Raw genomic sequence first — 13,272 nt, 5'->3', positions numbered from 1 at the left:
AGGTGGCAGTCGACAGAAAAAGTGATGGTGATAATAAATACTAAGGTTTACCTTAGTAATGCAGAGATCTTAACTTGCTTCCTGTAAAATACAGATGTATGGAATACAGCCATCTGGATTACTTCTGTCGTCAATGAAGAGAAGTCCTATCTATATTAGCATGTATATATAAGATACCTGTTTCAGGAAGGGATGGCTGCCCTCTGTGGAGGTGCCTGTTTCCCTTAAGAGACTATTGAAAACTCTCTACAGCATCCTTGGTCTTGATGCAAAATTTAAACGTATAAAAATTAAGTGAAGCGAATCCTACCATTTATAAATGGTACCTGTACTGACTTGAGGAGATGATCTGTGTATTCTCAGTGGAAGGAGGTTGCTAGTGAAGGCCCACAGGGATCTGTGCTTGAGTCAGCTGTTCCACAGATTCAAAACAATCTGGAGAATGAGGTGGATACTGAGATGACAAACGTTGCTGATGCTATTAAGTTACTCAGAGAAATAAAACTGAGAGATGAGAGTGAGGAACTGTGTAAGGGCCTCATGACACCGAGAGGCTACGGTACAGAAAAGTAGATAGCATTTGCTTAGGAAAATATAAACAGATGTACATGACGAAGATATAGTCCTAGCTTTATATACATAGTTCCTTGTTATGCTCGGTCTACTATCTTTGTTTGTTTTTAATTGTTCACTAAGGATATGTGAACAAACAAACAAATGAAACAACAAAAAAATATTTTCTGAAAAGATATTGAAGTTTTGTTTCATTCAAACTAATTATCAACTGTGTATAAACTACAATTGCCTTATCCCTAGTGAGGTTAGATGCAGGTCAGCTCTTTTAGCTATACAGTCAGGTTAATTTCAGATTTAGACATACTACACAGTGATTGTATTTATCATTTATCTTTCCTTTCATGTATGAAAATCCAATGCCCCTAATGGTATGGTATGGTATGGTATGGTATGGTATGGTATGGTATGGTATGGTATGGTATGGGGGTGTGTATATATAGATATATATATCTAATGCCTTTTAATTTCATGACCTGTTTACATCCTTGGAGGCTGATACAGTCTTTTACTGTGGAAAAATGAATGAAGATTAAATTAAGTGGTAGCTGGGTCTGTCCTGTGAGCTGTATTTTCTGGTAGCCCTTTCTCTTATGTAAAATGTGATACATCAGGAGGTGCTGTAATCTTAGAGAGGAACAGTTATTTTTTCTATCTCATCTTGTCTCATCTGGTTTGTACAGTCTAGCATATGGCTGAGTTAGGACCAGTTTACACAGACTTACTCCAGAGAAGCCTGAGTAAGCGTTTGTTGGCTGGTGTAAAAAACCTGGAAGGTAGGACAACTACATTTAAATCCTTGGCTGAGGGAATGTGTTTACCTTCAGTTGTTTGATTTCACTATTTAGAGGTCACGCTACATACTTGTCTGCTCAGGTAAAGCAATAAATATTTAGCTGCCTGGAAAGAATGTTACAGCCTTTTCTTTCAAACAGGGACATTGGGAAAATTATTTATACCTTTGCTGTCTTGAGAATAAGCTACTGGAATGAGCATTTGACAAAAAACTGTCTTTGGGAAAAATGCTTGTTGTGTTTGTGTCTGGGCATCGGCTAGTGGAAAGTTTTTTCCTGAAGAGTTAGCTGTGATAAGCAGAGACTCTTAGGAGCGTGGTGGTTTGTTTATATGTTGGGAAGGAGCTTGCTGTTGACAGAGAGCTTTCAGAAAGGGATACTCAAGACTAACACTTGCTTCTTGCTTGTCAATCCATGCAAGGATTTGTTTACCCGGATGTATTTCAAGGTATAATGATGCCTTCAGGCTTTCTGAGTAGAAAATCAGAAGAAACTTTTCTGAGTAGAGACTACTGAGGGTTATCGAATCGTTATTTTTAATATTTGTAGCGTTAAATGGTATCATTAAGAATAGGATTTCACTAAATATTTAACTTCTTATTGCCTTTATGATATTTACATATGAATAAGTATATGTGGTGTTTTTAATAAAAACAGAAAATACCAATGAAATAACACTGATATGCAAAAATATAATTTCTAATTTTTCAGGTTTTACTCTAATAGTAATAGTAGTAAACTGATTAAATGTATCATTGAAATATTTATTTCAGTGCCTGAAGACCCACCTAACAACATAACGTTTCAGAAGATACCAGACGAAGTAACAAAATTCCAAGTAACATTTGTGCCGCCATCTGAACCAAATGGAAATATTCAGGTGTATCAAGCTATGGTTTACAATGAAGATGACCCAGCTGCCATCCGGATCCACAACCTTAGTGTCATTGATAAAACAGATCAGTCAGTTACTGCCATGATAGAAGGGCTAAAAGGAGGACATACCTATAATGTCAGCGTAAGAACCAACACTTTTTCTTTTATTTTTTTCTTTGATATGAGTGAGAGATTAGTCTGAATAGGGAACAAAAACCTTGGCTGAAAATGAGATTTTCATGCCGAGAATGTTAGCTGGGGTGTGAAGAGAGACAAGTCTGAGGAATGAGGGGAGCAATGAAGAGGGTGGAGTGAGTGGGAGCAGGACACATCACTGGTGGTTGGCTTTGTACTCTGGACCACCGGTTCATGTGCTAGCAAAGCAGCCTCTGACACATCATCACAGGTACGAGACTAAATCTCTCTCTTAATTCCACTACTTGCATTGCTTATTTGGCACAGATGAAAGGTCCAGTTCTGCAAGGGGAGCTGGCTAGAAGTATGTGTGTGAAGTCCTTTCAAATAATCAGAGACTAGCACATAAGAGGAGGCGGCATAACTGTTTAAGTGGGCTTGTTTTTCTCCTTTTTGTAAGAGCTACATTACAAGTGATGAAGTGTTACTGTACTTAGGATTGTAAAGAAATATGAAGTAAGTTATACCAAAGTGTGAATGACAAAAGGAGTGTTTCAGCATTCATTGTTGCTTCAAATATATCCAGATTTGGCCAATGTGAAGCTAATACAAATACTCATTAAAAAAAGTGTTTGTTTTTTTAAGGTGTATGCAATTAATGGTGCTGGAGCAGGGCCAAAAATTCAATTGAAAATAACCATGGATATCAAAGGTATGTCTCATAAAGTACCCTTTAGCTGAAATCTCTATAAATGCTGAAGAAATTGCTCTTCTACCTGTAAGTACACAGCTGTGTGCCTTTGTCTATTATTTAGAGGCCACATAATGTAGGAACAGGAACACATAACTGATAGCCTTGAATTGCAGTGCTCAGTTTCACTGCATATCACTGGTCATTTGCTATTCCTATCTGAATGATACTGTAAAACATGTGCAGACTCGGTGAAGTAATCATACCAACTTCAGTATTTTAGTTACCATCAGTGAACAGCTTGGATCACAGAGGTATAGCTAAGTACACAGAATCACAGTTGTGGAAATAAATAGAGTCATTGACTGAAAGTCATTGAAAAACTAAGACCCAGTCTTTTTATTGTTTTCTCCTTTAATTGAAAACTGATATGCAGAGGCATTTATCAGAATACAGCTTTTAGAGGCTTAAGGCATTAAGTACAACATTAACTTGTCCCTAAAAATATACTGAAGATTTGTCTTGCATAACACAGCTATGTGCCTGAACAAAGTACTTGTAGTGAAAGCATTTTAAAACAAAACTCTGTTTTATACCTTTGTTTAAAAACAGAACCACCACGGCCTAAAAAGAAACCAGCACCAGTTTATGATACCAATGGGGCATTACTCGTCACAGCTACAACAATTACCATCAGAATGCCGATATGTTACTACAGTGATGATCATGGCCCTATCAAGAAGATACAAGTTCTTGTTGTGGAAGCCGGAGGTAGAATTTTATAAGTTCTCTTGAAAATCGTTTTCAGGTTTTTTTATTTCTTTATTTTCAGGCTGTTTGTCTTTTCTCTTCTATTTCTTTTCTTGGGTCTCAGTAGTTTCATGTTAGAAAACAGCTAACAAAGTCACTTTAGCTGTGGCAACAGTACTGAGAGCAAAGTACCTTTCACAATACCTGTGGGCTGGGTATTGGATTTTGGGAACACATGTGGACGAAGTCATCCATGCTGTTTGAAGTCACCAATATTATTCTGGCCCTATTGTTGTCTTTATATTTCTTTATTTCCTATTTCCTTGAAAAAAAATACATTTGGCATTTGCGAAAGGTAAATAAAACTGAAACTTTTTTTTGCAAGGTTATTATTCTGTTGCTATTAGTGTTGCCTGTAAAAGAATGCAGTCATGTGCAGTTGATATTTCCATTTCATAACGGGGGCAGAGGGATTTATATAAATCCCTTCTGTAGACTGTGGGTTAGAATGTGTATTCCCTTGTATGGACTGATGAATATTTACTCATATGAACAGTGCCATGATGCTCTTCTGAGTAATTGCCTACCAATGTGAGTGGGAGTTTCATGATAGGACATCATATGGTCAGGCTTACTTTACCTAAGCAGGACAAATTCCAGGTATTTAATTCCCTTGTTTTGCTTGCTTTCAAAGTATAGAAGTAAAGCATTCACACTAAGTGAGTTCATATTAAGTCTCTCACCTTTTTCTGAATTTTGCATTTTAGCACTAATCCTACAATTACTTCATAGCTATTTCTGTGAAGATTCTCTTGAACTGATAGATATACAAATACCATGTTAAGCAACTTTTTTATGATTTTTCTCCTGAGTTGCTGGGTGCTGTCCACTTATTGAAATCTAGTAATTTCATTTATTAAACAGCCTTTACTGTCTTTAGAGTAAACACTTTTTACTGTTTTTGCTAGCCATGCTCAGTTTCAAAGTCACGTGGCTTGCACAAGTGATATCCTCTACAGGCAGAGCTCATGTGCAAGACTGCCCCTGAAATTATCTAGTTGTGATTCAGTTGACTTACTCTGGGTTAACAAAATATAGTGTGGATAATAGGGAAATTTGGGTTCAAGTGCAAATACAGTTATAGACTTAGTTGTGTAAATGGCACTGATAGCATGCTAAGCTCTTAAAAAATTTAATTTCCTATTTAACTTCTTTAATTACAGTCTGGTTAGAATGTAAATTATGTCTATTTCTTTTCTTGACAATAGCTCAGCATGATGGGAATGTTACTAAGTGGTATGATGCCTACTTCAACAGACCGAGGCCGTATTTTACAAATGAAGGCTTTCCGAACCCACCATGTATAGAAGGAAAAGAAGATCTGAGTGGCAAAGAAGAGATATACGTCATAGGTGCTGATACTACATGTATGATACCAGGCAGTCATGACAAAATATGTAATGGCCCACTGAAACCAAGAAAACAGTACCTGTAAGTACATTTGTCTCTATGTTTGTCCAAGAGAAAGATTTAAGTGAAATATACATTTATACAAAAACACAAAATGTGTAGTTCAATTATGAAAAGGTGGAGATTGAAATGATCCTCATGTGTCTCTAATTTTAAAGTTTTTGGCTGAGCATAAATATGGGAGACAAATTTTTTTTAAATGTTTCAGGTAACAAAAGATGCTTACTGAGTTCTTAAATTAAAGAAGCCCAAATTCAAGATAAGTAATTCATATAGTTTGATCATACATTTAAGATATTGACACTGAGTCCTTGATGTCTGTCATAGCGTCACTTTAGCAGATGAATAATGATTCCAGCTTATATTATACTGAAACTGAAAAAGAGGTTTTAGTTTCTAAGTGAAATAATATTTAAGAAAATGCACATAAACTTGTATTTCATTAGATTTCTTGGTCTTATTTCACAGATTTAAGTTCAGAGCAACTAATGTTAAAGGACAGTTTACAGATTCTGACTATTCTGACCCTGTCAAAACATTAGGTAAGGAGATCGTCATTTACTAAAATATTTCTCTATTTCCAAAGAATATCTAGACAATTCCATGTTTCTTTTTAGTACAGTGGTTTCCCTGAAGTAAATAATCTCTCTTTTTGTTGGACCTAGCTTAAGAATGGCTGAGGAAACATATCCATTCCCAAAATGTGTCCTTTGGAGGTTGTCAAGAGGTCTTATCTTAGCCTGAACTATTAAATGAAGAAGCAGTATTGACAAAGTTCATTAGCAGAGATTCAGTTATACCAATAAAAATACCATTTTGCCAGGATAACTCATCTTGCTTGGTGAACTGCCAGAGCTATACTGTTTGTGCAGTTTCCCTCTGTGTTGGATGTAGAGCTAGTATTGCATACTCTTTGCTGCGTAAAAAAAAACGGCTGGATGTCTGGGCCCAAAGGGTTGTGGTGAATGGAGTTAAATCCAGTTGGCAGCCAGTCACAAGTGGTGTTCCCCAGGGCTCAGTACTGGGGCCAGTTCTGTTCAATATCTTTATCAATGATCTGGACGAGGGGATCGAGTGCATCCTCAGAAAGTTTGCAGAGGACACGAAGTTGGGTGGGAGTATTGATCTGCTTGAGGGTAGGGAGGCTCTACAGAGGGATCTGGACAGGCTGGATCGATGGGCTGAGGCCAACTGTATGAGATTCAACAAGGCCGAGTGCCGGGTCCTGCACTTGGGTCACAACAACCCCACGCAGCGCTACAGGCTTGGGGAAGAGTGGCTGGAAAGCTGCCCAGCAGAAAAGGACCTGGGGGTGTTGGTCAACAGCCGGCTGAATATGAGCCAGCAGTGTGCCCGGGTGGCCAAGAAGTCCAACGGCATCCTGGCCTGTATCAGAAATCGTGTGGCCAGCAGGAGCAGGGAAGTGATCGTCCCCCTGTACTCGGCATTGGTGAGGCCGCACCTCAAATATGTGTTCAGTTTTGGGCCCCTCACTACAAGAAGGACATTGAGGTGCTGGAGCGTGTCCAAAGAAGGGCAACGAAGCTGGTGAAGGGTCTAGAGCACAAGTCTGATGAGGAGCAGCTGAGGGAACTGGGATCATTTAACCTGGAGAAAAGGAGGCTGAGGGCAGACCTTATCGCTCTCTACAGCTACCTGAAAGGGGGTTGGAGCCAGGTGGGGGTCGGTCTCTTTTCCCAAGTAACAAGCAATAGGACAAGAGGAAATGGCCTCAAGTTGCACCAGGGGAGGTTTAGATTGGATATTAGGAAAAATTTCTTCACTAAAAGTTTTGTCAGGCATTGGACCAGGCTGCCCAGGGAAGCGGTTGAGTCACCATCCCTGGAGGTATTTCAAAGACATGTAGACGTGGCCCTTAGGGACATGGTTTAGTGGTGGACTTGGCAGTGTTAGATTAACGGTTGGACTCAATGATCTTAAAGGTCTTTTCCAACCTAAACGATTCTATGATTCTATGACTCTATTCCAGTGAGCCTAGTGTAGGAAACCTCTTGGCTGCAGATTATTCCTTCTAGTGGCAGCTCATCTGAGGACATGACCCTTCAGCCCTTCATCCTTTAGATACAGACAGAGCTACATATTAATTAATAAATTAATATTGTCTAATAGAATCCATCTGGTTCTGACATCGCTGGCTACCAGGCCAGCTGTTATGGGGTCTCAAATCCAGCATAAATTCCTCCATGGCGGTATTGATCTACCCCCAAAATTGGGAATGAAGACTCTCATAGCAGATCGCAATAAGATCTGTAAGTTCTTTTAATATATTGGTAAACCAAAACTTACTTAGCTAAGCATTAGCCCTGACTTTCTGAAAAGGGATCCCAAGACAACTGGATGAGTACCCAGAAGAATTTTAGTGGGCACATATTTTTCATTTGGCATTCATCTTCTGTGATACGAGCTCCCTTGTTCATCTAATCCATGTTAGAAATTTGTTACATGATCTGATACTGAAGACCCTGAAATGCTAATTCACTACCTGAATATTCTGAATGGATCTGGCACTATTTCTCTAGCCCTGAATGTTTTGGAAAGTGCAACACAAAACTTGTCTTTATATGTTCTGGGTTTAAAAGTTCTAACCCAAAGAAGCAAATAGTTTGCCCAGTAAGGGAAAGACAGTGTGTCCAATCAGGGAAAACAAGCCTACTGGAAGTGAGTCCAACTGTATCCAGTCCTCTGGGCAACTTTCTCCTTTCTAATAGAAAAGTCTGCAATGGTTAAAGAAACCATGTTTTATTGGCAGACAGATAGTGTAATTCATTCTCTTCTATATTGTTACTGAAAACTTGTGACACATTCTCCTTTGGTGTAGTTCATAAAGAAGAAAGATCTGTTTGTATGCTGACTAAAATGTAATAGGAAAAAAAATTAGACCTGTTAAATTCCTCAGATATCCATGGCTCCTCATGCCCATCCAGTGCCTTCTGTACTAAAGTTTAATTAACATCAAGCACTGCTTTTAAAATTGGCACTACAGCAAATTCTTCTCTGGCCTTAACTTCTGAATTTCAGAGCCTATCCAACAAGAAACAAAACTCAAGTGGGACAGATAATTAAAAGTTCCTTCTATGCTTTCTTACAAGTGTGAAATCAACATCAAATTGATATTCAGAAGTGATGCAGGTGCTGCAGTTGAGTGGCCTTGAAGATACAGCACTGGCAATGCCATTACCAATGTCATCTTAAGTGAATAAAGGAAGTTAGATTTTTTCAGACACATTTTCTCTTGAGACACATAAACTGAGGAACCTTGCCCAAGTGTTTCCTTATAGAACATGCTTTGGTTATATGAACTTCAGACTTGCTCTAGAAGTATAACCCAGAATGCACACCAGAAAGGTTAGTAGCTGTTAGGCATCTCCGTGACCTAGCTTCTATTCCACTTGTAACAACAGCATTTTTTCAGAAGAAATTTATGCTGCCTGACATTACACTTCAATTTTAGTAGATAAAACACTAATTTGAATTTTGGCAGAGGTATTCATGACAGTTCAAAGAACCCTACATTATTTTGGTTTCTAAGTCTACTTATAGACTGGAAAACCAGAAAGCTAACCTTGTATCTATGCAATTTAATACTGCATGTTAAATATATTTGAAGCAGAAAAAAACTTGGAAAACCTATGAGAGAGTACGCTGTGACAGATGTCAGATGTTCTCGTTAAACAGTAGGAATTTTGCTAGGGAGGAACACTGAAGCAGAAATTATTGGAATACAAGGCTGCAATAATGATTTTTTAATCATAGTAAAGGATACATTTTAATATGGTGCTCCCACTCAACCATACTTGGAGTACCACAACTCTTGAGCTGGAGAAGTAGAGTTTCTTCCTCATAACCCATGACTGACTGTGCAAAAGTAACATCCATACTACAATGAAAGGTCAGGATTTTTCCATGAGATAATTAAGATGTGGTGACAAATACTGTTTAAACTTCTAATACATCAAGGCAGCTTATAACCTTTTCATAAACTCTGATAGCTAGTTCAGCAAATCATCCTGGGGCAGCTGGTAGTCCTGTGTAAGTGTAGACTTTTTCCATGTGAAATACAAAGATGATGAGACAGGAAATAATCAAAATGGGGTTTCCTGACACTGCCTTTTGCATAGAAACCTACTTTATGATATTCTGTTATTGTGGCTTGTTATCAAGTGTTGAGTTGCAGCACCTCAGAGTTATACAACATGATGTCTTCTGTTTTATCTCCTTTCCCTTGCCCATGATTAGCTCTACAGATGTGCATGGTCCTTCCCTCTTGCAAAGTAGGACAAAATGTATTTTTTTTAATTCTTGATGGGTATTCTGCCAGCACTGTTTTGTTTAACATCGGCAACGTTTGGACTGATGTTATCCCTAAGGTTTAACATTGACTTCACTGTTTAGTGCAAAATAGATAGAACTATTGTAGAGGTTCCTCTGGAGATTCTTCTGTTCTTCTTCCACATTACTAACATTTGTGCCTTATCACAGAGATCAGTGAGTGGCACGGACTTTTTCATTCCTTTTCTCCTTGCAACATTTTTTTATATACTTGCTTTTCTTTTCTATTGTCTTTCCCTGGCCTAAATTGTTCTTACCTTGGAGTGTCCAGCGTTGCATCTGAGACTTCACTAATACAGTGGGAGAATTATTTCAGGTGTTTTGTAAACTATACTTAATTCTGTTGTCTATAGTTTTATACAGGCATGATATTGCTTATTCATGTTGGTTTCGGTCTACAATAATCTCACACTTCCTTCTGATATATTTCTACCTAACCTACTGTTTACTATGCTGTATTATTGTAGCTGATTATTCTTGCCTATGTGTAGAACCATGCACTTGATCTTGCAAAATTGCATCCTACTGTTTTAAGATGATTTCTTCAGCTAAATCAAGATAATTTTGAATTTTAATCATGCTCTCCAATGTACATGCAGTCCAGATCATCTGCGATATACTCTCTAATCCAAAGATCAGAGTCTTTTGAGAGAAACAAAGCCAGGATTTCAGTTTTTCCCAGTGTGTCCTTGGGAGGACGTTGTCTCTTGAGTGGGAAATCTCAGTTTCATATGGCAGGAAGCAGTACATTTTTCTGTCCTTCCTGGAGGCGGGACAGGAGCTAGGTTTTCTACATTGGATCAGCAAGTGGAGCTGAATGTCAGTATAGGTGAACAATACCAGCAGTAGTAATCCCTTGCTTTTCTTATTTTCACTCTGTGCCTAAGGAAAAAAAGAGGCTGAGGTTTTAGAGATAGGGACAGGATTACCAGGAAGGGTGGGAAATTAAATGAGTCTTAGAAATTTAGCACCAAATTGTTCAAAAAGAGGTCTAGAAACTACTAATCTGAACTGTTTATCAGTCTGTGTGTGAGCCTTCATTCTCATCTGGAAGGACTGATTAGAATACCAGCACTTTTACCTTTTTATCATAGAGGCCTTTATGATTACTTCTGACTTGCTGGTGGTTATTCTTAACAATATCACCAGTTCCCACGTAAATAAAGAGAATGAGTTAATGGTCAGTGAGGTAGATTAATCCAGAAAGTTCAGATCCGATCACTAGGTGGGTTCCTTCAGCACCCTGAGGAAAGCGTCTCCAAAAAAGCACCTTTTTTTTTTTTGTGCCTGTGAATGACAGCTGCAGCCTCTTGGCTTTAGAGTTGTGCCTCTTCCTTCTCCGCTTCTGGAGTTTGATTACTCCTAGCTGTTAGAGCAGTGTGTCTGTTCTTGGCTGCACAGAGACTGACGCAGGCGCTTAGCTCAGGCTGGTGTTCAGACTGATGTTAACTGCAGTGTAGACCTACCTTAACCTGTTTAGCAGGTAAAACTGAAAAGCACTAGGGGATGGCTGCACGTATAGTTGTAGACATATACTATTAGCATTATGTATTCCATAGATCAGCAATGCTTAGGAACCTTTACATAAATTGTTTCTGGTTTTCTTATATTTTTCTTTCCTGAGCAGCTCTTCGACTGACACAAAACGGATGCAGTTGTACAGAGAGAAGAGTGTCTGTCTCTCATCACTGCCTGATTTCACCCTGTCAGAAATGTAAAAATTGTAATGAATCTATGAAATATTAGATTTCCCCTTTCTTTTGCAGGTGAAGGACTGTCAGGCAGATCTGTAGAAGTTATCCTTGCTGTTACTTTGTGTATACTTTCAGTTGTTCTTTTGGTGGCTGCAGTATATGCTTTTGCAAGGTGAGATTTATGTATCCTTGCCATACCATGTTTGCAAGCACTCAAAAATATTTTAAAGAAAATTTGAAACAGTCCTATAAATGGAGCCAATCTGTCATTTCAAAATGTATTGCATTTTCTTTTTTTTTTTTTTTTCGTTTACGTAGGAACTTAGCGAGGGACTCACAAAGGCTTTAGTCTAGTGAGGGTAACCTCCATAGATGAAGGAGAAAAACCAACTTCTCCAGAGGGTAAATCAGAGCAGTAGCCTATCTTACCCTTTCAGAGCCACTTCTCTATTGACTTGATGATACAGATCAGAGTATCACCTGGCTAAACTTAGCATGATGGCTAACCCTATTGACAGCTTCATATGAAGTAAATACTCTAAATACTCTTTTCTGTCTTACTAATAAATTTATCAGTTAAATACATTGAAGTCTCACATGTGAAAGAGAAATCGACTTCTAATTCAAATTGTGAACAAAATGTCCATGTAAAGAAGCAGACTGCATAAGGCATACGTGATGTTAGTTTGCTCATTCACCAGAATTTCTGTTCTTCCTCAGCTGCATCATTCAGGCATCCAAAGAATTTATGTAGGAAAACTAAGAGAATACGTAGGCTAGATTCTTTCGGTATGAATTTTAGACCATGTAACTGCTGGATTTTACTAAATTACACTGTTGGAAGGGAGAGCAGAATAAAGGCCAAGGAAGGATTCCCAGCACCCATTTTTCAGTTTCAGCCTGTCTAATCAAAGTATTGACGTATCTGTCCTTAAATCTTTTGCATGTTTATTTTTCACTATTATTTTCTGTTTAGAATTCGGCAAAAGCAAAAAGAGGGAGGCACATACTCCCCACGAGATGCTGAAATTATTGATACTAAGTTCAAACTGGATCAGTTGATCACAGTGGCAGACTTGGAGCTGAAGGATGAGAGATTTACACGGTAAGCGTACTCCTTAGGCAAAACAGTAGTCCAAAGGGGCTGTAGCCATGACCCCTTTCTGACCTTTGCTTGTTTGGAAGTGTTTGTGGTGTTCTTATTTACACAGGTCACTGAGATCCTCTTTCAAAGGACGACCTCTATCCTCAAGACACTTCTCACTAGCTTTTAGAAAATCACTTAATCTTCAGCTCTTTTTACAACAAGATAAAGATCTAAGTGCAAATCACTGTTTAATTGTGTTAGCAAAAAAAGGGCTACATATTTTTAAACATGCAGAATTTCTGAGGTTTTTTGATGGCTTAGTGTTTAGTGTAGACTGCAAACCTACATAAGCATTTTGAAAGAGTCAAACTCCCAGAAGTCCTGGTAAACTAATTCAAGAACAAATCTGTCATTGTTTAATTGACATTTAGAAAGCATTCTTTTCACAAAGGGATTTGCATAACATCTGGGTTTCCATGGAGCTCAGCACACTGGCTATCCTGACATCTATTCCTTTAAGGTGTATGCAGCAATTCTGGGCTATTCATATTTTCTATTGGACAAAGAATCTTGTCACAGATATTTATCAGAAGGAAAGCTGCCCTTTCGGACTGCCAGAAATATGGATATTATTCACTGAATAAATACAATGATGATTCTCAATAATACATGACATCCAACTGAGTTAGAAATATTTGGTGAACATTCTTTACCTGCCTGTATTTACCCTGCTGTGTCACAGATGAAACACTGTGGTAGGCAGTCTCCTTAAAGATGAGAAGCCTAAAATAGTCTTCCCCTAGCAGTCAGGCATCCTACTGTTGCAGACTAGGAATAGCTGGAAGATGAAAG

General features: G+C 38.3%; 1 protein-coding gene across 2 annotated transcripts in view; it reads left to right on the top strand.

The window, feature by feature from the left end:
• PTPRQ (protein tyrosine phosphatase receptor type Q) overlaps positions 1-13,272 on the top strand; it is a 111,291-nt gene that overhangs the window by 71,427 nt on the left and 26,592 nt on the right. For both annotated transcript variants that reach the window (XM_030003179.2, XM_030003178.2), the window contains exons 29-35: positions 2,141-2,385; positions 3,024-3,090; positions 3,682-3,840; positions 5,088-5,310; positions 5,758-5,831; positions 11,406-11,505; positions 12,310-12,438. In XM_030003179.2, coding sequence (XP_029859039.1) covers positions 2,141-2,385; positions 3,024-3,090; positions 3,682-3,840; positions 5,088-5,310; positions 5,758-5,831; positions 11,406-11,505; positions 12,310-12,438 — 997 coding nt within the window. The remainder of the gene's footprint in view (positions 1-2,140; positions 2,386-3,023; positions 3,091-3,681; positions 3,841-5,087; positions 5,311-5,757; positions 5,832-11,405; positions 11,506-12,309; positions 12,439-13,272) is intronic.

Source organism: Aquila chrysaetos, chromosome 26 (genome assembly GCF_900496995.4).
Source record: "Aquila chrysaetos chrysaetos chromosome 26, bAquChr1.4, whole genome shotgun sequence".
Classification (NCBI taxonomy): Eukaryota; Metazoa; Chordata; class Aves; order Accipitriformes; family Accipitridae; genus Aquila; species Aquila chrysaetos.
This window is presented reverse-complemented; position numbering and strand designations above follow the sequence as displayed.